The sequence below is a fragment of the Indicator indicator genome, chromosome 7 (genome assembly GCF_027791375.1).
Source record: "Indicator indicator isolate 239-I01 chromosome 7, UM_Iind_1.1, whole genome shotgun sequence".
Lineage (NCBI taxonomy): Eukaryota > Metazoa > Chordata > Aves > Piciformes > Indicatoridae > Indicator > Indicator indicator.
The window spans coordinates 5283807-5310421 of record NC_072016.1 but is presented as its reverse complement, the minus strand read 5'-3'; the positions used below and the strand labels follow the sequence as shown (position 1 = coordinate 5310421).

The following is a 26615-nucleotide window of genomic DNA, read 5'->3' as shown; positions in this document are numbered from 1 at the left end:
ATTTATGCTGGTCATTAGTCAGCATTAAACTCCTCAGAATTACATTGTATTGCAATTTTGTGCTATAGGAAAAAAATTTCTTCCCCAAAGCAGTGCAGTAATGGCTTTTAAATGTTATATTCTAGCTTGCCAGTGCAATGGCCACAGCACCTGTGTCAACAGTAATGTCTGCGATCAATGTAAAAACCTCACAACAGGAAAACAATGTGAAACGTGCATGCCAGGATACTATGGGGACCCCACAAATGGAGGACAGTGTACAGGTAAGTCATGCTGCCAGGAAGAAAAAAAAAAACAAAAAAGAAATTATATGATGTTTTATGTGATGTGAATTTAACTTTTTTTAATGTGATGTGAAATTAACTTTTCCTTAAAGGTTAAACATTTATTTGATCCTGCAGATGAGTCCATCAGCTAAATCAATGATTCAAAACCAGATTAATAGCTTTTAGAGAAGCTTTGCATCCAGAATCATTGTTTTGCAGTTGTTTGGTCTGGATACTCTAAGAACAAGATGGGAGAGGGACCTGGACAGGCTGGGTCGATGGGCTGAGGCCAGTGGTATGAGATTCAACAAGGCCAAGCACAAGGTCCTGCACTTTGGCCACAATAACCCCATGCAGTGCTACAGACTGGGGCATGAGTGGCTGGAGAGCAGCCTGGCTGAGAGGGACCTGGCAGTGCTGGGTGACAGCAGCTGAACATGAGCCAGCAGTGTGCCCAGGGGGCATGGGTCACCAATGGCATCCTGGCCTGGATCAGGAACAGTGTGGCCAGCAGCACCAGGGATGGAATTCTGCCCTGTACTCAGCACTGGTGAGACCTCACCTCGAGCACTGTGTGCAGCTCTGGGCCCCTCGCTTCAGGAAGGATATTGAGGTGCTGGAGCAGGTCCAGGGGAGAGCAACCAGACTGGTGAGGGGGCTGGAGGGAAAGTCATATGAGGAAAGGCTGAGGGAGCTGGGTGTGTTCAGCCTGGGGAAGAGGAGACTTAGAGGGGTCCTTATCACTCTCTACAACTTTCTTTTAAGAGGACAAGAGGGCATGGTGTGAAGCTGTGCCAGGGGAGGTTTAGGTTGGATATTAGGAAACACTTCCTCAGAAGGCTGATTAGGCACTGGGATGGACTGCCCAGGGAGGTGGTGGAGTCACCATCACTGGAGGTCTTTAAGAAAAGTTTGAATGTGGCACTTGGTGGCATGGTTTAGCTGATGTCATGGTGTTGGGTCATAGGCTGGACTTGATGATCTCAGAGGTCTTTTCCAGCCTCAATAATTCTGTGATTCTGTAATTTGAGGATACGCTCACAGTCAAGAAAAAGAGGAGAAAGAAACTCTTATGGGAGCAACACCTTAAATTCTTGTATTTCAGAGAGGCAGAATTTCATTCCATGTCAAGAGTCCTCTTAACAGAAGGCACTTAAAAAGAAAGTTCAGTAGCTAGCATAATGTAAGACAGCACTGATTTGTATAAATGTGTGATGCTAGTAGAAAAACGATGCCTTTAACAGACCATCAAGTCTTGTTCATGAATAGTTTAAACAGCAAAGCCTGGTACGCCGAGGATTGTCAGGTACCCTCAGGAATTCCATCTGTTTGCTTTTGTAATAGCTGCATCGGGGGATTCTCCCTGAAGTAAAAGAGAGAATCAAGTCCAATACTCCAGATGGTTTTGGTATATTCCCTTATAATTGAATATATCCTCCCTTCCGCTATTTAACATGAAAAGTCATTAGGATGAGATTGAATCTAGGAGAGTGCTAGAAAGTTTTGTCCTGTGACTTTTTCTTCTGTGTTGCTGATGTTTCATTATCTGGACCTTTGTTCTGAGGGAATGTCTGTTCATTTAAAGAGTTCACTTGTTCCTCCCCACTCTGACATGCAGGAGTCAATGCATAAAGCTGCACATCTGGTAAACACCAGCACAATATGTAGAAAGTGTGTTCAAGGGGATGGAAAGATTAATGTCTACCCCTATTGACAATTTCACATTTTGCTGGTGCTTTATGACGCTTTAAATAATTCTTAATAGTTCTCTTATTTCCTGAAGTTGACAAAATGTTCTTTTGCTGTCTGTATCACCTTTATGGCAAAATGATGTATTAATATAGCTTTTATTCTTCAGGGATACATTAGCTATCAACCAAATAAGCATTCCATCACCTTTAGTGAATTATGTGCAGTGCAATAATGGCTAAAATCCATTTATAAGACCAGTAAAATTATAAATTTTACAACTTGTTTTTTCAACCTTAGTCTGTAAGAGCACATATTTTTATTGGTAGACATGATTTTAACAGGAGCTGTTTGCACTAAAGAATGCTTTAAAAAAATGCAGATGATAATTATTTTGAGGCTTTATCTGCAGCGGTGTATTGTGTCTGGTAGTACAGAGGTCATAAATCTGTTTAAGACATTTTGATGAATGTAGTCATTATGAACTTGTAGATTTTCTTCAGTAAATCTTATTTTTCTTCTGTTCCTGTGACAGAGGTGCTCAAATCATGAGCCAGGGATTTCTGCAGGAAAAAAACCACCACCACAGTGATCCATAGATAAGTCCAATCAATTTTCTTTTGATTCAGGGTGATTTTGGAGCCATAGCTGAGATCAGGCAGTGTGCAAATATGAAGAGCAAGATGGTCCAATTTTTTTTTTTTTTTAATTTTTTGCTCCTTCATTCTAATAATGCTTTTGGTAACACAGGGGGAAAAATGAAGTAGCTTCAAATTAAAATTGTAATTCAAGTAAAAGCATCAGGCAAAAATGAGTGGAAGAGAAGGCAACTCAATGGGAAGCTGAATGTAAATGTGACTGTAGCAGTTAGAAAATGAGACAGGAAAAGTATGGGATAGGCAGATAAAGAAAAAGAAATTATGAAGAACTGAAAAAAAAAAAAAACCAACCTCTTCATCCTCATAGGCCTGTCTTGTGTCACTTTTTTCTGCTGGCAACTGAGTTTCTGGCAGAACCCTACCAATACATCTTTTCTGCTAAGACTCATCCATCTGTATGGGAGTTCAGACTGCCTGAGCACATGGTGCATTGGTCCTGAGTTATTTCTTCGAGGGTTACTATTGAAAACCTTCTGAAGGAATGACAAGATAGTGAAAATAACTCTTAAAGTCCATCTGTAATACTGTGATAGTCTTCAAATAACAAGTTGCTGTAGTTGCAAGTATCTGACTTAGTTATGGAGAGCAGCTGATGCTGGGTAAAGAGGTTGTCCTCTACAGCTGAGAGGCAAACTGGTGTACACTGGGAGAAAAGCTGAGAGGCGACCAACAAACAAATGCCTTCCCCCATGTCCCAGTTTTGGTTGAGAAAGATCTTTGCCATACAATGAGTGCTTAGTAAAATGTCTTACTTGTTTTGGAATTGTAGCAATTTTGTTACTGTGCCATTAAAAAAGCCTTCCATCTAATGTAGGTTTACTTTGTGAGTGACCCTCACCCTGCTTTATTTTTGTCAGATGTCAGTTGCTGATAGGCAATAGTTTGACAAAGATCCCATTTTATTTTTTTTTCAGTTGTGTTTTTTCTTCTAAAAAAATGATCCTAATACCAATTACTGAAATTCTGTCACTTAGAGTTTGTCTTCTACACAAAAAATGAGAGTTTCTATTCTTAGTGTATACTTCTTTACATTCAGTAGTCCTAATATGTGGTTTGCAGTAAAGATATATATAATCCTTCAGTTCTTGGTGACATTTCATTGCAGAAATATCTGGTTTGAATTATTTTTATATTTGATTCATTGCTGCATTCTACACAAAAATCAGCAATAAATTACCAAAGTATTTTATGTTAAAGAAAATTCTATGATGGTACACTTATCTCTCCTTACACTGATTTAAAATTATTCCAGGTAGTTATTATTTCTGTGAAGGAGGTAGCCAAAATATAAAATGAAATTACTTTGCTACCTCACATTGTGATGTATGCTTACTTACACAAGATGATTTACATTCTTTGTTGGAAATAAATAATATACAGCAAACAAATTAGTAAGTCCAGGCACTGTACACGTGCATGGCAAAGAAAAGTGTAAAGCAATAGTCTCATCAAAGTCAAAGCATCATTTTTAAGGCTTGGTTCAATGTGCAGAAAAATAAGAGAGAAGCCAGAGATGAACCCTGAACGTGCAGGAACAGAACACTTCAGCAAGGGATAGGGTTTGGGGTCAAGACTAGTTCTGTTTACCCCTTTTATCTGAGTGATCTGGAGTACAAATGTGTGAGCAGCCCTTGGAGTGCTAAGTGCCATGCTGTCAGTCAGTGGCAGAAATACTGAAGGAATCAAACCCTCTAGTGATTTAGCAGAATAAGGCACATCAGAGTATCACAGTTCATTAGGGGTTGGAAGGGACCTCCAGAGATTGAGTCCAACCCCCCTGCCAAAGCAGGATCAATTAGGGTAGTCTGCATAGGAATGCATCCAGGTGGGTTTTGAAAATCTCCAGAGAAGGAGACTCCACAGCCTCTCTGGAGGTTTGTGTTGTGCTGAAGCTTACATGAGAGATGTACAGCTCAGCTGTGTTTGAATCTGAGCGGGTAGAACTGTCCAGATGTAGGAAACCTCAGGAACACTTGGAAGTTAAGAGTTGGAGGACAGATATTCCTAATGATTTTTTCTTTTTTTAAAAACCAGAATAACAAAATTCAGTAATAGAAAATTCATCATTAACTATAAATGGATTTTGGAAATAAAAAAGCTCTGACTGTAGATGGGAACAGAAACTGGCTTGCTGCCTTCGTGGCTACTCTTGAAGGTCTTGTTCTGTCATGTGCTACACCTCTGGGAAATATACAGGTTTTATAGAAATTCTAGGAACAGCAGAGTTATGTACACTGCACTACAGCAGAAAGTAACAGGAGGAAAACAGTATGGGAGAGTGCTTGGAATAATTTTATGTCATCTTTGCAACTTTCTTTTTACATTTTTTTTTCAGTGGTGCCCAGTGGCAGGAACAACAGGCACAAACTTGAACATAAGAAAGAACTTCATTGTGAGGGTGGTGCAGCACTGGAATGGGCTGCCCAGAATGGTGCTGGAATCTTCTTCTCTGGGCTCTTTCAAAACTTGCCTGGATCCTGTCCTGTTGATTGGATGGGCTGGGTAATAGGTTGGACTGGATGATCTTGGAGGTCTCTTCCAACCTGGTTGATTCTGTGATTCTATTCTATGATTCTAATCTAGGTGAACCTGCTTTGGCAGGAAGATTGGACTAGATGGTCTCCAGTGGTCCCTCCCAACACCTATCATTCTATGATTCCTTTCCAACTTATTAATAATTTACTCAGTTGTCAATGTTAAAAAGTTAAAAAAAAAAAAAAGGCAAAACCCAAACCTCTAGCTGCTTCTCATCTTGTCATTCTCTTTATGCATGGTATTTACAAAAAAATATTCTGAAGAGGTATGAGATGACAGAAGAGATTGTTTACAGTAACTTGTAGTGCACACTGTGAATTTGTAATACATTTAATAATAAGATAAGCACTTTGCTGTATTGCTATTTTTTCTGAAGAGATAACATCCCAAACAATGTTCAGTTTTTCCCATAACTGTACTACCAAGGCTGTTGCTTTTGCAGGAGGAGTAAAACTGTGAACAGCAGCACAGCAGGAACATTGTGTTTTAAGTTGTACTGCTCACTCTCTAAGCAGCTGTAAAAGGCTTGATGTTTAAGATGCTGGTGACTGTTTGGTGAAAGCCTCCTGCCAGACAGGCTGCATGGGTGAAGTTTCTTAAGCAGTCATGCAGCATTTTTCTCACCTTTATATCTATCCCCTTCTGTGTTACCACACATTTGGACATTTTCGATACTGAAGGCAACAGCTTACCCCTACATCTGATTTGTAATTAGTGCCCAGAATTTCTTCCTCATCTCCAGTCTCAATCTCCCCTCTCCCAGCTCAAAGCCATTGCCCCTCATCCTGTCACTTCAAGCCCTTGTCAAAAGTCCCTCCCCAGCTCTTCTCTAGCCCTCTTCAAGTACTGGAAGGTTGCTCTAAGGTCTCCCCAGAGCCTTCTCTTCTCCAGGCAGAACAGCCCCAACTCTTTTTAGCATGTTCTTGTAGGAGAGGTTCTCCAGTCCTCTGATTATCCTTGTGGCCTTGTCTGGACCCTCTCTAACAGTTCCATGTCTTTCTCGTGCTGGGGGCACCAGAACTGGAAGCAGTGCTGCAGGTGTGGAGTCTCATGAGAGGAGAGTAGAGGGGGAGGGTCCCTGACCTCATCCTGCTCTTTTCACTGCTTTTGACAGCCCAGGACTTAGTTCCTTCCTATTTGGAAGATGCTACTAAAATAAAGGTCCCAAACTGGTTGTCTCTTGGTAGATGAAGGATGAGGCTTGACAGGGCTCTGGGAAACCTGATCTAGTGGAGGATGCCCCTGCTTACCGCAGAGGGGGTTGGACTAGGTGACCTTTGATGGTCCCTTCCAACCGTTCCATCTTTCCATAAAAGTAAACATGCTTCCTGTGATTGTACACCATGTGAGCATCCAGTCAGTAGCATCCACTGCAGCCAGGTGAGTGGTCTGGATGCCTCCATGATTTGGGGGGAGGAGGGGAATTTGGCCATTTAACATTTTTTTGAGAGAGTTGCACATCTATCATCAAATGTTCTTTTGGATCTTGCAGTATTTTGGATCCCACAGCTTTTATTTGATAGTCCATCTAGCATTTAAAACATTGCAGTCCACTGAATGTGTTTTGGGAAGAAAATACGTCCAGCTGTCCGGAACCTAATAAACACAAGCAGAAAGCCAAGAAAAGGCAACTTGAATACTACGCTAAGATGCTCTTACCAGAGCATTTAACCAGAGTGTTGCCAGACCTCAGAATAATGGTGTAAATAACTTAGGAACATGTCATGTAAATGAGAGAGTGCACTTGCATTAGCTTGAGATTTTGAAAGGCTTTAGAGCTAGCGTGCTTCATTCCAGCCTGGAGAAAGCATAGATAGCTGTAGTGTAGCAAGCAAGGTACGAGGAATCCAAGCACTGGATCAGCCCTTTCACAGTGCTAGTCAGAGCAAAACTGATGGAGCAGCTAGGCTGCTCACAGACAGCATCATGCCTCCTCCCTGTCCAGCTGTCATCATTCCACTTTGCAAGGACATGGAATTAAACAGAAGTGGGTGAAACAGCATAAAGAGCATCGTACTGAAGCAGAGAAGTAATTACTGTACAAAATTTCCCAGACTTTGTCTGACATGTGATTTCTTGTCCATATATTTCTAAGGAAATACAGAATCATAAAACGTAGTACTTAACAGAACCAAACAAAAGGTTACATTTAGGGGGAAAAAAAAAGGTCATACCAACTGAGATCAACTCATAAATGATCTTCTTAAAAAATAAATTACTTGGATCAAGGTATTATGAGGCAGCACCATTCCAACTTTGAACACTGATGATCTTCAACCAGCCAATTAATATGAAGGCAGTGGAGAGATCCTTTGTAAACCACTCTTAAAAACTTGACAAGACAGGAGCTTAGTGGTAATATAAATCTTGAAGGATTCTTGCAAGGTTTTCAAAGATAGGCATTATCCTCCCTCTCACAACTTGTGTGTGGAACCAAAATGTGATGAGCATAAAGCCACTCCACAAATCTATTACAGATGCTGTGTTCCTGTAAAATAACAGGACATGAAGAATAGAAGTTTTGGAATGTCTGGTCTTTAATGCTTCAGTATATGGCACTGAATGTCTGAGGTTGAAAGGGACCCCCTGGACATCATCTGGGCCAAACCCTTGCTGAAGTACAGCCACACAGAGTTGGTTACCTGGGACAGAATCCAGAAGGCTTCCAAATGTCTCCAAGGCGGGAGGCAGGCTTCACAGCTGCTCTAGGAAATCTGCTGCAGGGCTCAGTCTGGCAAGATAAAGAAATCCCATATTGCAACAGTGGTGGTGGAGGGATCATCTTTTTTTTGTGTGTGTGTGTGTGTTGAATGGAGAAAATGACACCAATCACTCATTTTTATACAACACCATATTATAGAACAAAAGCAATAATAACTAAAATGCTGTCACTTGTTTTTAAAGTAGGTAGAGAACTTTTTAGTGCCTGTGAAATATAAAGATCAGAGTTCATGGAAGAATAAGGCCTTCAAGAGAAGCTTTATGTTTGGTTGGTTGGTTTGTTTGTTTTTTCCCAGAGAAATTGTTAGAATAGTTAGAAGGGCTCCTCTGTTTAAGTTGACCTTTTCCCCCAAAAGTGATTTGAAAATTTACTTTCCTTCCTTTAGTGAATGCTGTTTATTGAACAGTGTCCAAGATAGTGAATAAAATGCCTGCACTTCAGCTTATTTATGAACTTAAATTCACTCTAATCATCAGATTGCATTCCAAGTAAGTCCTGTGCTGCTAAAGCAGAAAAGTGGATTGCCATAAGAAAACTTAGCTGAAGAACTTGGAAAGTGACATCTTTAGCAAATTACTGTTCCACTTATTTTTTGACTGTCAAGCAAAATGTGCTAAACAGACTTTTTAGTGTGCTATTAATTGTTATGTATATGCATAATTTCTTTTTGGCTTTGTTGTAGATTGGAATAGTGTTACAAAGTATGATTTCTAGCATATAATTACTTGTAAATTAAAAGTAAAAACTCAACTGAAACTAGGAACATTTTTCTAGGTGTTTATTTATTATATTTCTTTATAGGTATTACTTTTATTCCATAATGTACTTTTACTCAGAATAATCCTGAGTGTAGGACCTGGAGTTATACTTCAAGAAAAGTCTCGTTATCAAGCTGTTTAGACATCTATAATTTCATGGGATAAAAAAATGTTGAATGTAGCATTCCTCATGATTAACCTTCAGAGAGATCATTTGGGTGGCTGTGGGTTTTCCTAGGATTTTGGCAGGATGTCTCTTTGGCATATTTAATCTTTTTTATGGTTTTCCTTGATTGCTTGCAGAAGACTTTTATCTCAGACACCACATTTTAAGCTAATACTTGATTCTCTAAATTTGATTTTACTTATTTAATGTGTGTGTTCCTTAAAGAGTGATTTGATTGTAGGAACAGCAAGTGCAGGAAAGCACTGGTTCAAGTATCAGCTTAAAATTGCCATTGAAGATGTTGGTGTTTGTTGAGAACTGCTCCCTGACTGTGTGGAGGGTTGATCTTGGCCAGCAACTGAGCAGACTCCCTGCCCCTGCTCCTTCTGTGTGATGGGGAGAGAACAGGGAGAGCAAAAGTATGAGAACTCATGGTTTGAGGTAAAGACAGTGTAACAAGGGAATGAAAAAGGGAAAACAACAGGTGAAGACAGTCACTCACTGTCTTCCTACAAGTAGACTAATGCCTAGCTAGTCTCTGAGTGGTGGTTGTCTCCCAGACCACTACCCACCCCCCAGATCTGTACTGCTGAGTCTGACGTCATGTGGCGTGGAATGTACTTTTGGTCAGTTCAACTCAGCTGACTGAGGTGACTTGGAATACCTTCCCATCCAAATCACACCATGTTGTATTTATTTCTTATTTTATTCTCACCATACTATAGAATCACAGAATGGTTTAGGTTAGAAGGGACCTTAACAATCATCTAGTTCCAACATGTCTGCTATTATCAGGGATACCTCCTACTAGACTATGTTGGAAAAGGTCCCATCTACCATGGCTTTGAACGCTCCAGGGGTTGGAGATTCAACAGCTTCTCTGGGCAACTTGTTCCAGTGCCTCACCACCCTCATGGTGAAGAATTTCCTTCTAATGTCTAATTGAAATCTGGCTTCTTGCAGTTTGAAGCCATTGGCCCTTGTCCTGTCACTACATGCCTTTTTACAAAGTCCTCTCCAGCTATCCTGTATGCCCTCTTAAAAGGCTGCTATAAGGTCTCACTGGAACCTTCTGTTTTCCTGGCTGACCAGTCCCAGCTCCAGCCCTCTGATAATTTTGTGGCCCTCCTGTGGACAGTTCTATGTCTTTCTTCTGTTTGGGGCTCCAAAGCTGGACACAGTACTGCAGGTAAGGTCTCATGTGAGTGGACTAGAGAGGGAGAATCACCTCTTTGCTGGCCATGCTTCTTTTGATGCAGCCCAGGTTATGGTTGGTTTTCAACCACCAGCTGGAAGACAGCAAGTTAAATTCAACCCAGTCTTTCAGTTCCTGACCATTAAAACTCTTTTTAATATTCTTAAAGGTAACTAAAAAAAAATGTGAAGTGTCTTTTTGATTCCTTTGAAGATTTTTTTCCCTCGAATATCAGTTTTCTTTCCACCTTGCACAACCACAATGTAATTGTGCAGTGATGTTTAATAACCAGTTTTATCAAGTATATCTCTGTTCCTTAAGCCTGTTTGCTACACTAATGTGCTTTGTGTGAAGGTAGCTTCACGATCCAGCAAAGCTGATGCTAGCACAAGTGAAGTGAGAACAAGGTAGGTTACTTTAAAAAGGAAAATAACAGAAGGCAAACATTTCTGAACTTTTACAAATGTACAATCAATACTGCATCTTAAGTAAACTTAATCTAAGCTTCTCTTAGGTCTATTATGTAACAAAACTACCTGAGAGTAAAAAAGATTAGCAACAACTTGTGCTATCTTAATCTGTTTCAGCAGCAGGCATTTTGTGCTGATTCAGCATCTTGGTCTGAAAACCTAGAGTTCAGGCATCCCTTACTTATCAGTACTTATTACTTTTATAGATATTGTACAGATACAGCAGTTTGATTTATATTACATTTGTTTACCTCTGTGCCTATTTTATCTTTTCACAAAGATTAATGACAATTCTATTGCTTTGGCTGATGTTGGTGATCAAGTTCTCCTGCCTTTTATTGTGTGACATAGTTTCTGGCAATGATGAATTAGGTGTTCTGCAATCTTATTTTTGAGCTTTATGTACTAAAAATTTGTTTTATGGAATAAGGATTATTTATAAAATGTATTTACTGTCTGTTGGAGCTGTGTACCAGTCTGTTCACCTTCCTTATCACAGTATATCAGAGGCTGGAAGGGACCTCAAGAGATCATCAGGTCCAGCCCCCCTGCAAGAGCAGGATCACCTGGGGTAGTCCACACAGGAATGCATCCAGGTGGGTTTTGAAAGTCTCCAGAGAAGGAGACTCCACAACCCCCCTGGGCAGCCTGTTCCAGTGCTCTGTCCCCCTCACTGTAAAGAAGTTTCTCCTCATGTTGAGGTGAAATCTTCTATGTTCAAGTTTGAACCCATTGTTCCTTGTCTTATCACTGTGAATCACCCAAAAGAGCCTGGGCCCCTCCACTTGACACCCACCCCTCAGATATTTATGCACATTAATCAGATCCCCCTCTCAGTCTTCTCCAGATTAAAGATCCCCTGGGCTCTCAGTCTCTCTCCATAGGGAATTGAATCTAATGGAATTGAAGAGCCTGGTTTTCACGAGATGTTCTCAGAGGCGATAGGCAGATCATGATTTAGAAACTTGCAGCTGTCCAGAAATGCAGTGATTTTGTCAGCCTCTTATCAACAAACAATTTGCCTTGTCTTGAAAGAGCTCAAGTAGCTACTGTGTTAAGGCTGAGAAGATGTAACCCTCTAAGTGTTGGCAGTGTTAAGCTGAAGATGACGTTTTCTTAAATCACTTTTATTTGATCTTCAAATAAGTGTTTGACTACAGCCAGAGTCTTCTTGTCCAAAATGCAATAGAAATTAAAAAAGAAGCAGGCATTTTGTCTATTTGTAAGTTCTGAATCTGCCCTTCTAAATGTTTCTAGGTGCTGAGAAGATCTCATTCTCCCTTTTCTTACTGCAACCACTTGCAACTTCCCTGTTATTCTCATAGTTCTAAGTGCAGAAACATCTGTAGTCAGTCAGAAATTCCAGCATCACTTTCTAATCCTTTACTAAAATCCCACCAGTATGTATCCTGACAGCTGGTCAGTCTAACATGTAACCCATGGCATGGTATCTTCCCTCACTGACTGCAATTTTACATCCTTAAAGGAATTAATTTTCTAATATATATATATATGTATATTTTAGAATTTTATTACATGGTGATCAGTTTAGATTATATCAGAGATTGCATTTAGATCAGAGAGGTATGGCAGAAGCTCCCAGTGTTAACTAGGGAGGTCATTGTGCAGAGGAATTGTTATAGCAATATAGCTGCTGGAAAGCAGCTCCATGGACAAGGAGCTGGGAGTTCTGGTGGACAAGAAGTCAACTGTGAGCCAGCAGCATGTTCCTGCATTAAGAAGTCTGACCAACAGGCTGAGGGAGGTTCTCCTCCCCCTCTGCTCTGCCCTATTGAGGTCACATCTGGAGTACTGTGTCCAGTTCTGGGCTCCCCAGGGAACTACTGGAGAGAGCCAACGGGGGTTGCAAAGATGGTGAAGGGACCAGAGCATCTCTTATGAAGAAAGGCTGAGAGACCTGGGGCTCTGTCTGGGAGAAGAGGAGATCGAGAGAGGATCTGATCAACGCTTAGAGATAATGTAAAGGGTGAATATGAAGAAAAGAAAAACATTTTTACTTGGAGGGTGATGGAGCACTTAACAAGTTGCCCAGAGATGTTGTGGAGTCTCCTCCTCTAGAGACATTTTAAGACCCATCTGGATGCATTCCTGTGCAACCTGATCTAGGTGAAGCTGCTTTAGAAGAAGGGCTAGACGAGATGATCTGCAGAGGTTCCTTCTTATCCCTACACATCAATATGCCACCAGGACAGAAGAGTCAAGAAGTTATCTGGCATTGAAATGGTTATCCCTCTGTCTAAGGGATCTCGGAAACCCCCTGTACGCTGTTGAGAAAACAGCTTTTGAGGCATCAGGCAACTCATTTTCCAACTGGTAGAATGACCTGGATGAGGACACAGAGTGTACTGTCAGCAAGTTTGCTGACAACACAAAGCTGGATGGAGTGGTTGACACACCAGAAGGTTGTGCTGCCATTCAACAAGACTTGGACAGGCTGGAAAGCTGGGCGGGGAGAAATTTGATGAAGTTTAACAAGGGCAAGTGTAGAGTCTTGCACCTGGGAAGGAACAGCTCCAAGCACCAGTATAGGTTGGGGATGGACCTGCTGGAGAGCAGTGAAGGCAAAAGGGACCTGGGGGTCCTGGTGGATGGAAGGGTGACCATGAGCCAGCAATGTGCTCTTGTGGCCAAGAAGGCCAATGGCATCCTGGGGTGGATTAGATGGGCTGTGATCAGTAGGTCAAGAGAGGTTCTCCTCCCCCTCTACTCTTCACTGGGGAGGCCACATCTGGAATATTGTGTCCAGTTCTGGGCCCCTCAGTTCAAGAAAGACAGGGAGCTACTTGAAAGAGTCCAGCACAGAGCCACAAGGATGATGAAGGGAGTGGAACATCTTCCATACGAGGAGAGACTGAGGGAGCTGAGGGCTCTTTAGCTTAGAGAAGAGGATACTGAGAAGTGACCTCATCAAGGTTTATAAATATGTAAAGGGTGAGTGCCAAGAGGATGGAGCCAGCCTCTGCTGGGTGATGCCCAATGACAGGACAAGGGGCAGTGGGTGGGAGTTGAGGCATAGGAAGTTTAATGTAAATATGAAGAAAATTTTTTTCCCTATGAGGGTGACAGAGCATCAGAGCAGGCTGCTCAGCAAGGTTGTGGAATCTCCCTCTCTGGAGATATTCAAAACTTGCCTGGATGCGTTCCTGTGTAATCTGGTGTAGGTGATCCTGCTCTGGCAGGGGGGTTGACTAGGTGATCTTTTGAGGTCCCTTCCAGCCTGTGAAATTCTGTGATTCTGTGAAATTCTCCCAAACCTGTTGTAATGGCATTGCTGTTTGATTGCAGTTGCTTCCACTTCAATTTCCTGTATGGTAAATGCAATACATTACAAAGGTAGACTACATTGGTTATTTAAGGAATAAAAGCCACTTCACTCGCAGTTGAATGCATTAAAAATCAGTCATATTTTGTACTTCCTAATGCCTAACACAGGGAAATGATTTCCTGACTTCACATTTTGTGGTGGTGTTTTTTTCTTGGTCTGATAAATTGTGTAATTCATTTCTCTTCTTTGGGCTTTTACTCTGAATGACCAAATGCACACAAATAGTTCCAATCACCAGTTGTTGATTTCAGCTGTTTTTCACCTTAGATTGGAATTTTTTTGTACCTTTAAAGCTGCTATTAATAGCTACTGAGTGGGTTTAAATTGTTTTGCTTTTTGTGCTGCCTTAGAATAATCTTTGGTTTTTTAAAATTTTGTCAAATTTCTTTTTGTTAGTAATTTAGGAAGTTATACAGTCTCCTTAAGAAGAGGGAGAAAAAGTTGCAGCCTTTTGATGAAAGGAGGTTTTTTTCTCCCCAGATTTTGAAAATAATAGGGAAACTGCTGTCTTTTTCAGGAAAATTAAAAAGATGTAATTTTAAAAACCACTCCAAATGAAACTTTTGATTCTTGAAAATAATCTTACATGCATCTCAGATTGGACATGCAAAAATAAAGGCATCTAAAATCATCAGTTTATGGCTTGCCTTTAAAAAACCAAACCCTAAACCCAACAAACCTCACTGTTTTAGTTCTTACTAAACCTAGCCAAAGTCTGTCTTCTAAATATGAATCACAGAAGCATTCAGGTTGGAAAAGACCCTCAGGATCACCAAGTCCAACCAAGAACACTGCTGTACAAAGTTCACCCCTAAACCATATCCCCAAGCACCACATCCAACCTTTAAACACATCCAGGGTTGGTGACTCAACCACCTCCCTGGGCAGCACATTCCAATGCCTGACTCCCTCTGTGAAAACAATTTTCCTAATGTCCAGTCTAAACCTACCTAGTTGTAGCTTGAGGCCATTCCCTCTTGTTCTATCACTACTTACCTGTGAGAAGAGACCAGCACCAGCCTCTCTACAACATCCTTTCAGGTAATTGTAGAGAGTAGTGAGGTCTGCCCTCAGCCTCCTCTTTTCTGAACTAAACATCCCCAGCTCCTTCGGTTGCTCTTCATAAGATTTGTTCTCCACGCCCTTCCTCAGCTACCTTGCCCTCCTCTGCACTCTGACCTCTTTTCTTAAGTAATTCTAATTTTCCTTCTATGTTTTCTTGTGAAAAGCCTTTTTACAAGCAAGAAAACTAAGAGTAAGTTAATAATATTTTTAATCTTGTAGGCATGTGAGAGAAACATCCCTATCAATGCTGGCATGCTTAAAGAACTGTACTGTACATCAGATAGAGTTTAGTTTTCAGCTTGAACTCACCAAACCTGCAGCTTAACTCACTGTAAAACTTGTAGGTTACTTGTTTCTTGGTAATCTATATTCTAATGAAAAATAAAAGAATAAATGGAGAGCCCCAAAAAGGAGACAATAAAATTGTCTCCAGACAAAATGTTCTTAATAATGTTTTCACCTGCATATTTTTTTTTTGTTTGACATGTTCAAACTGAGTGTAGAAGTTTCCATTTTTCACGTGGGTTAACATAGAGAAACACGGATTTGTAGTGCATGAATTCTCCTGAAAATACTTTGGTTTGGCATGGTGTTTTGATAGAAAATCCTGTCCACGTTATTCCTGAATGATCCTAAGAGCAAGCTATAAAAATTCTGTACTCTAGTTCACTATTGACATGAATGGTTCAGGCACAGCAAGGCTCTTGTTAATTATTTAAGATACTGTTCAGTTTGTTCCAAGACAAATTTTCCTGCCTCCCAATGTTAATCTTCTGTGTTAACTGTTTCATTATCTACTTGTATAAAACAAAATTACAGTTTTCCAGGCTGTCTTTGTGATGTTAGTCACTGGTGATTAAAGATAGATTTAGCAGGAGTACTTGAGAGGTATTTATTACAAAGAAACAAAGAGCAAAATCAATTAGTTTTTCAGGATGAATGGTTCAGACAGAAGAAATAATGAAATACAAATGCTGCAGAGTTTACTCTGCCAGTTTATTAGTGGCTTAAGAATAAATACAAACCCTCAAATGAGGAAGGTTGCCGTAGGATCATGTTGGTGTAACTAAATTATGTTTTGTTTCCTGAAAATCAGCCTGTCTATTTGTTTCCAGATGTGTTTTGGGTTTCTTAAGAATAAAATCCTGCATCTGGAATGTATGTGTCAGTCCAAAAAGCTAAGGAAACTTCACTTGTGATTTCCAGATTGTTTGACTGTGTGCCACAGTATTGCTTTTCAGGAAAAAAACTAATTGCCTTACAAGTACTCTGACTATCTCAGCAGGCTTAGGTCATGGTCAAGTGAAACTGTCTGTCTTTTGCTGTGAAATCACATTCAGGCTCGAGTGAATTGCTCTTTTGGAATGGCAAGCAGCTAAGTACAAGAGCATTTCTGTAGCCACCAGGTTAGTCTCTAAAATGCCAAGGAAGAGCAGAAGGCATGCTGCACTGCAGTCTGAGACAGCTGTTGGAAAAAATCACCTTCTGAAAAAATGGCTGGGAGGTTGATGGGGCATCCTTGCTTTTCCAGAACAAAGATATAACCAGTATTGATCTGGTAAAACTATTAAGTTGTTATGAATATTGGCTTTGCTTTAAATGATACATACGTGATATAGGATTTGGATGGTTGGAGAATTCCTGCAAATTCAGATTCAATATCTTATCCTCAAAAAAATGTCTATTCCATTTAGCTTTTGTTTCTCAGTCTCACAGTTCTTATCAATGTCACAGTATCACAGTATATCAGAGGTGGGAAGGGACCTCAAGAGATCGATGAGTCCAACCCCAATGCCAGTACACACAGATATAGTTTTTGACTTTTTTTTTTTTCTGCTGCTAGTGTATAAAAAATTGACACCAAAGAAATATAAACCAAGAAAGATGAAAATAAATTAATTTGTGTTGATTAGTCTGATAAGACTGATCTTTTTTTTTCCCCTGAAGGTTGATCACATCACTTAAAATGACAGCTGCACTTGACCTGCTTGTATAGCAGTCCTAATAACATAATTTTTTTTTCTACTTGTGCACACTTGTTTTTGTCACTCATTGCATTACAGAAGGTCTTTAGCTTAATTTTAGTGCCACTCAATTAGTGATACTGCACAAGTGCTGATGGGCACATCTGTTTGCTTTTTACATTGCCTGTCCCACAGTTTGAATGGATGCATTTCCTGTAAAACTAATTGCTGAATGCTGAGTGTCAGGGGCTCCTGGATGAATATATGTTTCTAGAAAAACAAGTGACTAGGCAGTTTTGTAATATTACTAGTGCAGGAAATTGACTCAGAAGGGCAATTCTCATATTACCACATAACATTTGCAGTGAAACTGAGCATTACAATGTGTTGATACTTTTTCTTACTTATCCTAGCTGCGTGAGAAAGACTGATGCAGTGTGGGGTTTGATGCAACTTGTACCTTGCATGTTACCAAAATTAACTAAGTAGTGTCCCTATTTCATAGCATTGTCATAGCTTTCCTTTAAAAAAAAAAAAAATCAACAAGATGACTTAAAGGAATTAGCCCTGTGCAGCTGCTTGTTTAGTAATCTTTGAAGTAAGCAAACATAGAGCTCACTACAGATGGTATTTTAACTTGCTGAGAGGGAAAATTGCTCTTGCAGCCCTGTGTTGGAGATGGGGGTGCTAAGCAGTAAGTGTTTTTAAATTCAATTGTCTAAAATGCATACTTCATGGAAATAGTGATGGGTATTCTTTTGTTGTCAGCATCAGCAAGAACATTTATATGCTGAGCTAGCAACTCGAAATCAATCATGCTGTGGATTTATTATTTAATAAATTCTATGGGGTTGTGATTTTGAAGCATGGCTTCACTCTACTGGATTATATTGTTTTCATGTAATCTTTCTGTAACACTTAGAATCTGCCTGTTGTAAAAAAAGAGTAGTGTGAGCTGCTATTTCCCTAAAAACAGATTTTCATGGTGGGGAGGGGTTTTGTTGTTTCTGAAGCTCCAATGTCATTATTGCAGTTAATAAGTAAAAAACAACATGCCAAAAAGAGATTCAGAGTTCTATATTTGAAGCCATAGATTATGTATTCATTTAAAATACTTAGTGTGTAGAATGTTTGCATGGTAGCTAAGTATTTAAAGTAACTGTTTAGACAAAAATATTTTTGCTAAATATAAACCCAAGCTGGAGATAGAATAGAATAGAATCAAGAAGGTTGGAAGAGACCTCAAGGATCATCGAGTCCAACCTGTCACCCTACACCTCATGCCTATCTAAACCATGGCACCAAGTGCCACGTCCAATCCCCTCTTGAACACCTCCAGGGATGGTGACTCCACCACCTCCCTGGGCAGCACATTCCAATGACCAACCACTCTCTCTGTGAAGAACTTTCTCCTCACCTCCAGCCTAAACCTCCCCTGGCGCAGCTTGAGACTGTGTCCTCTTGTTCTGGTGCATGTAATAATGTACTAAGACTCTGGAAGTTGGGCTGAACTCAGCTTCTGTCAAAAAACAAAAAGAAAAAAAGAAAAGGAAAAATAAGTGTTTTGTTTTGCTTGAAAAACCAGGAAATTCTGTTGTGGCTATTGCCTCCTCTTCTGTCAGTGGGCTCTATGAAAAGTCTGGCTTCCTCCTTTCAGATATTAATACATGCCAAGAACACCCTCTGAAGCTTCTCCAGGCTGATTCCCATCTTTTTAAGCCTCCAGTCCCTTAGTCACCTTTGTGGTCCTGTGGCCATCTTCTGTTTTGGCTTCACTGGAGTATGATACAAACCAAAGCGTGGTAGGAGAGGGAGATTTGTTTCAAAAGTTCCCTCATTATTTGCACTACAATACTAGATATTGATGACCTGATAATTTGCCAGTCAATCTGGAGCATCATTTCAAGCATCTACAGATCACTGAATTTCTAAGGTGTGTCTATACCTAGAACATCAGAGTGATCAGAACTCATTGTTAAAGCTCAATCCTGGAGGCAGTTCATACAATTGTATGTACTTAGCTCATGTTTCTCAGCCATGATGGGGGGGAATGAATGGTTCCAAAACACTGCATCTGAAGTTTCAGATCTTACTTGCAAGAACAATATTTGTGGCTGACATGACCCTTTAAAAATATACCTATCATAGTTTATATAAATGTTAAAAGTTGATTTAAAAGATTGTACACGTTCAGGCAGGAATTTACAATGTGAAATAAAGTCTTCATCAGAGCTGTACAATATCCTGTACAATATTCTGCTCCCACAATTTTTCCCACAAAAATTGTGACAATGCTAATTCCCATCTTTTTGTTGTTGCTGTTTCCTGAAGTGAAATATGGTCTCTCATTACAGGATTTCCTGTGCTTTTAAAAATTTATTTATTTTGGAAGATGTAAGGCTAATGATACTTCTTGCCTATTAGGAACTTTGGAAATCCAGCAGAAGCTGGCATTTATTTTGAGCCTTAAGCTTGTGTTTATAATTAAAACCTGTTAGCATGGTGTGAATGATGAAGTAGAGAATGCCACACACTTCTTTCCCAGGAGGGAAAAGCAGCCATGATATACTAGCAATCCCTGTTGTATCCTGGAGATGTGATTGCCTGGAATTATCTTTATGATTTGAAGTCTGTAGTGTTTCTGAATGCAGGTTTTTACTAATATATGTACATATAGTAGTGTGTGTGTATGTATATAGAAGTATTAGTGTGTGTGTGTGTATATATATATATATATATATATACACATACACATATATATTAGTGTATTTGTGTGTATATATAGGGAGGAATAACAACAGGCACCAGGACAGGTTAGGAGCTGCCCTGCTGGAAAGCAGCTCCACAGAGAAAGACCTTGGAGTGCTGGTAGACAGCAAGTTCTGCATGGAATAACAATGTGCTCTTGTAGCCAGGAGATCCAATGGGATCCTGGGATGGATCAAGAAAGGTGTCCAGCAGGACTAGGGAAGTTCTTCTACCTCTCTACTCTGCCCTGCTGACACCACATACACCTGGAATCCTGTGTCCAGTTTTGGGCTCCCCAGTTCAAGAGAGACAGAGACCTGCTGGAGAGAGTCCAATGGAGGGAGAGCCATGAGGACGATTAGGGGACTTGAGCACCTCCCCTATGAAGAGAGACTGAGAGCCCTGGGGCTGTTTAGTCTGGAGAAGACTGAGAGGGGATCTCATCCATATGCATAAATATCTGAGGGGTGGGTGTCAAGTGGAGGGGGCCAGGCTCTTTTTGGTGGTTCACAGTGATAAGACAAGGAACAATGGGTTCAAACTTGAACATAGAAGATTTCACCTCAACATGAGAAGAAACTTCTTTACAGTGAGGGTGATGGAGATGGAGCACTGGAGCAGGCTGCCCAGGGAGGTTGTGGAGTCTCCTTCTCTGGAGACTTTCAAACCCACTTGGATGCATTCCTGAGCAGACTACCCTAAGTGATCCTGCTCTGGCAGGGGGGGTTGGACCCAATTATCTCTTGGGGTCCCTTCCAGCCTCTGATATACTGTGATATATACATATATATATAAACACACTTTTATATATATATATATTATTAAAAACCTGCATTCAGAAGCACTACAGACTATATATATTAGTGTGTGTGTCTGTGTATTTGGGCAGTGTCTGGCTAGAAAGCAGCCCTGAGGAGAGGGACTTGGGGGTGCTGGTGGATGAGAAGCTCAACAAGAGCTGCCAGTGAGCACTTGCAGCCCAGAAAGCCAACCAGATCCTGGGCTGCATCAGGAGAAGTGTGGCCAGCAGGTCAAGGGAGGTGATTCTCCCCCTCTGCTCAGCTCTGGTGAGACCCCACCTGGAGTACTGCATCCAGTTCTGGAGCCCCTATTACAAGAGGGATATGGACATGCTGGAACGTGTCCAGAGAAGAGCCACCAGGATGATCAGAGGATGGAGCACCTCTCCTGTGAGGACAGACTGAAAGAGTTGGGGCTGTTCAGTCTGGAGAGGAGAAGGCTCCAAGGTGACCTTATTGTGGCCTTTCAATATCTGAAAGGGGCTACAAGAAAGCTGGGGAGGGACTTTTTAGGATATTAGGTAGTCACAGGACTAGGGGGAATGGAATAAAGCTGGAAGTGGGGAGATTCAGGCTGGAAGTGAGGAAGAAGTTCTTCACCATGAGAGTGGTGAGAGCCTGGAATGGGTTGTGCAGGGAGGTGGTTGAGGCCCCATCCCTGGAGGTGTTTAAGGCCAGGCTGGATGAGGCTCTGGCCAGCCTGATGTAGTGTGAGGTGTCCCTGCCCATGGCAGGTGGGTTGGAACTGGATGATCCTTGTGGTCCCTTCCAACCCTGACTGATTCCATGATTCTATATATACACACAAATATATATATGTATAAATAAATGAGGGAGAATAAATTCTATGTATTTTGTTTTAACCAATTGTTTTTCAAAGTTTGATTTCTGAATTTTGAATACTGAACATGAGTATTTAAATTAGGAGGAAATAGGGAACGTGAACAGAATTTAATAAGGATGAGTATATATTAAACTTGCTCTAAAGCTAAGGCAGGATTTCAAGGTATTCTCCTCATTGTCAGGGAAGTTTTGAGAGCTTCCTAACTTCCTGACAGTGTTTGAGGATGATGCTGCTGTGAGTGTTGTAATATGTTGTACAGCAGTGGAGTCTGAGTTGGATTCACCTTGTAGATAATGATGTCTCTTCTCTGACAGCCTTGTACCATTGTTCATGTGGTGGTACTCAGCAAAATGTCTAATGGCATTGGTGAGGCTGGCTTTCTCTGCTGGTGATGTGGAGGTTTTTTGACGTTAGGTCCAAAGCTGACATTAAATTTCTTTAGAAGAATACATTTTAAATAAAGGAAACAAAAATACAAAATATCTGGTTTAGAGAAACTTTCCCTGCTGGTTTGTTATCTTTCTGTAAGTAGGTTTCTCATCTGCTTGAAAGAGTCCAGCACAGAGCCACAAAGATGATGGAGGCAGTGGAACATCATCTCCCCTATGAGAAGAGGCTGAGGGAGCTGGGCCTATGTAGCTTGGAGAGGAGGAGGCTGAGAGGTGACCTCATTCGTGTGTATAAATATGTGAAGGTCAAGTGTTAGGAGGATGGAGCCAGACTCTTCTCACAGAGATGCCCAATGGTACAACAAGGGCATTGGGTGCAAGCTGGAGCATAGGAGGTTCCACATGAACATAAGGGAAAACATTTTCGTTGTGAGGGTAACAAAACACTGGAACAGGCTGCCCAGAGAGGTTGTGGAGTCTCCTTCTCTGGAGACATTCAAAACCCACCTGGAAGCGTTCCTGTGTGACCTACACTAAGTGATCTGCCCTGGTGAGGTGGTTGGGCTTGATGATCTTTTGAGGTCCCTTCCAACCTCTACTGTTCTTTGATTTTGTGATTCTTTCTGGTTTTCTATTAGGGATCTATTATCTCTATCCAAAAGCATAAAAATTGTCTTCATATTTCATTTCTCTTAGGGCAGCAAATCTGTGTAGATGTCCTTCATCCTCTGATTTTCAGACTACTGTCAGAGTCCCAAGGAAAATAATTAATGTCAAGAACTGGAAGTTATTTAAAGCATAATCAAGACAGGGAATGACATGATGTCAACCTATCACTTGTGAGATGTGGCAGTGCAAAGATGCACACTGTGCCTAAGTGGTTGTGTGAAAGAGTAGTGGCTATCAAAAATTCTGCACTGAAGGACGTGGGAACTAAATGGCAGAAAGAAAATGAGTTAAATGGTGCTGAAACTTGATAAAATGCGTAAGTGTGGCAGAAACTGAAACTGCCCTAATTGGCTGAGGATCTCAGTGGGGTAATTCAGCTAATTTCATACACAGCCTCAGAGAATCCAATGTCGTTGGAGAACTCTAAAGCACAAAAATGAGATACTGGAAATATTCCTCGACAGCATCTCATATACATTAAATAAGGTGGGGCAGGCAGGCATAAAAATTCAAAAGTGATAATGTGATCCTCCCACCATCAAGCAATAAGGAGTCTGAGCTTGGAATTTTCAGCCAATTTTCAACCATGTGGTTCTACTCAAACTATGAAACCTTTCATTTTAACTTTTAATTTTTTATTTTCTTTTCCTTAAGGGAATTCTTACAAAGAAAAATCATGCTGACCATTTCTCTATATCAACATTAAAGATGGCAACTTTTTTTTTTTTTTTTTTGAAAGGGGGGAAAAAAGTTACTTAACACAGGTTTTAGTTGCAGCTACTGCTGCTGGAACTTAACCCCCAAAAACAAATGCTTGATAGTGGAGAGGAGGGGAGACCTCAGCAAACAAAAAATAAACAAATAAACAAAAATAAAAGGAAAATAGGAATTATATCTCTTGTGCTGTCTTCTGCCAGCTGAGAACAATTGGCATAATATATAAACTGATCTAAGATTTGGCATATTTCTATTAGCATTAGACTGTGAGAGGTACTACTGTAGCTAGTTGGCTTACAGATACTAATAGAAGAGAAACTGTTCACTGAGAATAGTTAAGCAGAGAAAAACAAGTAGAAAATATTAAATAAAATATGGAAAGAGAAGTATGGAGATACTGGGATAACAGAAGAATGTAAATCTTCTTTTACTTTGAAATCAAATGTAGCTTCAGGTTGCAGTTTATTAATTAGCAAAGATACTTGGTATGCAAAGCTCACAATTTCTTTTTATGTTATTCTGAAGGAGGCCAGGGAAAAAACCTGCAGTGAGGTAGAAAGATAATGGCATCTAAATCTTTTTCCACTGGATGTACCACAATGCTGTGTCATCCTGCTTCTCCTGTTGTGCTTGGTTGATAACATATATTCAATTTGCTTCAGTAGGAGCAGCATTAGCTTATATATATTTTGGGTTTTTTTGAGTCACTAACCACATAGAGGCTCACAGATTGGTAGGAGTCCATTTTTCATCCCAGACTTGAAAGTCTGAGAGTAATTAAAATATGCATTCACTGCTGTTAAATAGAATTTGTTTTGATGAGATTTTGAAAAGAATACGAAAAGCAATTAGCTCCTGATGCCCTTTTTTCAAGGTATTATCCAGGCAACAGTTAAGTTACTGGGAACCTGATCAATGACAGTAATGTCCCTTAATCTTTTAATAGAAGAAGATTAGCTGCTGGTCTTGTCAGAATTAGCTTTACCATTGATGAGGAATCCAGAATGAATACAAGGCTCTGAGTCTTCTCATCTTCTCCTTTCTTCTCCTTTTTCAACCTTCCCAATCTTAGTACTGTAGAAGCTTCATGTGTTATGAAAACACAGCTGAGGTAGAGCAGCTGTTGCTGATGTTTTTGGTGAGAGAGACTGAATCATGAATGCATCCCTTGTTTGTGTGTGCTATGAATAGACAAAGGTCAAAATTTGGATATGAGTCCATGGAAAGTTAAATTTCATCTAGTGCTTGTTATTTAACTGTTCTCCATTATAAACTCAGGAAACTCCAAAGACAGAGTGCAGAGACTAAAATATGATGCAGTTGAAACAGGAGATAGCTGCCTGGTTGGGAAGGGGTTCAGCAGTGGAGCACTGTGTGAGTGAGCACATACTATACTCAAGTGCACCATGTAGGTACTGAGTTGATTTAGATGTCCCTGGGGATATGTGGTGTTGAAAACTTCCGTGGACTGAGTATACAAGTCATGTCTGAGCTGCCTGAGGAAACAGTTTTGCCCTCCACAAATCCCCATATAGCAGTATCTGTTACTTTTACTGTATAATCCATTTTACCCTTTTTTTTTTTTTCCCCAAGAAGGTTGCACAGTGTCCAAAGGCTTTTTGGTGTTTAAATACTTTTACTAAATAAAAGTTAGACATGTCAAGGAAGTTCCACTTTCACGTTTGTGATCCGCTTCTTATTAAGCGAGTAATAACTCTAGGAATAATTAATTAAAGTTGGTTGGCAATAGCTTCTTTGTCAATATATTGACAGCTTTTGGAATGTGATTTGGAACTCGGCATCTTAGCTCCTTTATAACTATTGTGCTCTCTTAGTGCATCACTTGCAAGAGTGGCTAACTTACCAGAAGTGGAACAAGCTGTTAAGGACATATTCCTTTGTTTTTCACTGACATTATAGCATAGATAGACAAAAAATTAACTTTTGAGCAGAGGCTTTTCCAGCTTGAAGTGCCTAAATAATTATTCCATAAATGTGGAGGGGAGAACATGAATGGTTTTAGGAAAACATAACTGATTGTGTCTGTGTGAGCTGAAATTCCCCCCCCACTGACAATAACCAGGCTAGCCCAGTCTGGAAGCAAATGAAGGCTGTATTTACAAGCAGATGAAATGCAATGAATATGTACAAATATACAAAATTCACAACACTTACAAATATATACAATCAACAGAAAAGCACAACCAAGCTCCCTTTGCTTCCCCCAAAGGGGGCCTCCCTCTCCCAGGAGCTTCCCCCCAGACCCCCCTGGACAGAGAAGCAGAGTTAGTTAAGCAGAAAGTTGTTAACTTAGCTGCCAAGGTCAGTGTGTTATCTTCAGCCAGAAGAGAAGAAGAAACAGCAGCCAGACAGCCCAGCAACTGCCCCCACTGCCGAACGCAGAATGTGCAGAATGCCTACTTTGTTTTGGGTAATAGTTCTTAAACATTTCTATCTATCCAATGGAAGTGTTTAGAACAATCGTTATTTTGCTTTCTTACACCCAATAGTGACTTATTTACATTCTTTCACTTTCTCTGTTCTGAACTTTGCAAGGAAAAATTAAAAAGACAGTTTCAAACCACCACACTGGTTATCTACTAGTAGCACTTCTATGAACATTTACTGTAGAGTGTCAAGTTCATAGCAAAATTTCAGGATTTAGCCCTATGGTAACTGTAGGTCTTTCTCAAAAATGTTGTAACAAGTTGTATTATGAAAGGGAGAGAAAAAAAAAAAATCACACATCACTGCATGCTGTATGGAAATTTCTGATATGCTTCTTGCAGACAGTTTGAATCCCTAGTAGCTCTTTAGTAAGAATTGCTTCTTGATCTTCAGCTGGCTATTTAACAAGTACTGAAGGCTGAGCAAACCACAGAATTCCTGATATTGAAAGATTCTGTCAGTAGTATGTTTAATTGTTGTTCTAACCTGGCTGTTATATTAACTTTTTCCCTCTGTTATTCCTTATCAGTCAAATTAAAACACAATCCCTCTGATAGAAATGCAATATTAGGATTATAAAGTGGAAAATAAACTTTTGTTATATACAGGTCACCACTTAATATCTTATCTGTTCCCAAGCAGGAGCCCAAATATGAAATCTTTTATCTTAGTCATAATTATAACTTTAGTGAAAGCATAATATGACCATCAAGGTAGGGTCAAAGTGACTTGGTATTAAAAAAAAAAAAAAAAAAAACATTTTAAATACATTGTGAATATTAGCAGGTAATTATTCCACTATGATGTGGCAGACTATTGACATATTTATCAGAAGGAGGTTATTAAGTTTTGTGTTCTTGGTTGGAAGAGAGGGAGAACTGCCTAAACAGGATAGTCATACATAAAAACATGGAAGGAAAGCTCAAGGTTTGGGAACATGAAGGCTTGTGTTTGGGTGAGAATCAGGCAGCAAAAGTGGCAGTGAGCAGACCACTATGGAGAGATTTACTTTAACCACTGAATTTAAAAAGGAGTGGAGCGATGGTAATTTTGCTGTGATTCTCCATTTTGAATTTCAGTAGCTTTTAAGGTGTCTGTGTTTTGCTTCTAGACTATTTTGGTTGTGGACCATAATTGTAGCATTAACTCAGCCTTTGTTGAAGCA

The 26615-nt window shown here is 40.2% G+C and overlaps 1 protein-coding gene across 1 annotated transcript in view; it reads left to right on the top strand.

The window, feature by feature from the left end:
• ATRNL1 (attractin like 1) overlaps nt 1-26615 on the top strand; it is a 538433-nt gene that overhangs the window by 134341 nt on the left and 377477 nt on the right. Inside the window, exon 19 of the mRNA XM_054382173.1 lies at nt 126-263. Within this exon, the coding sequence (XP_054238148.1) occupies nt 126-263 (138 nt within the window). The remainder of the gene's footprint in view (nt 1-125; nt 264-26615) is intronic.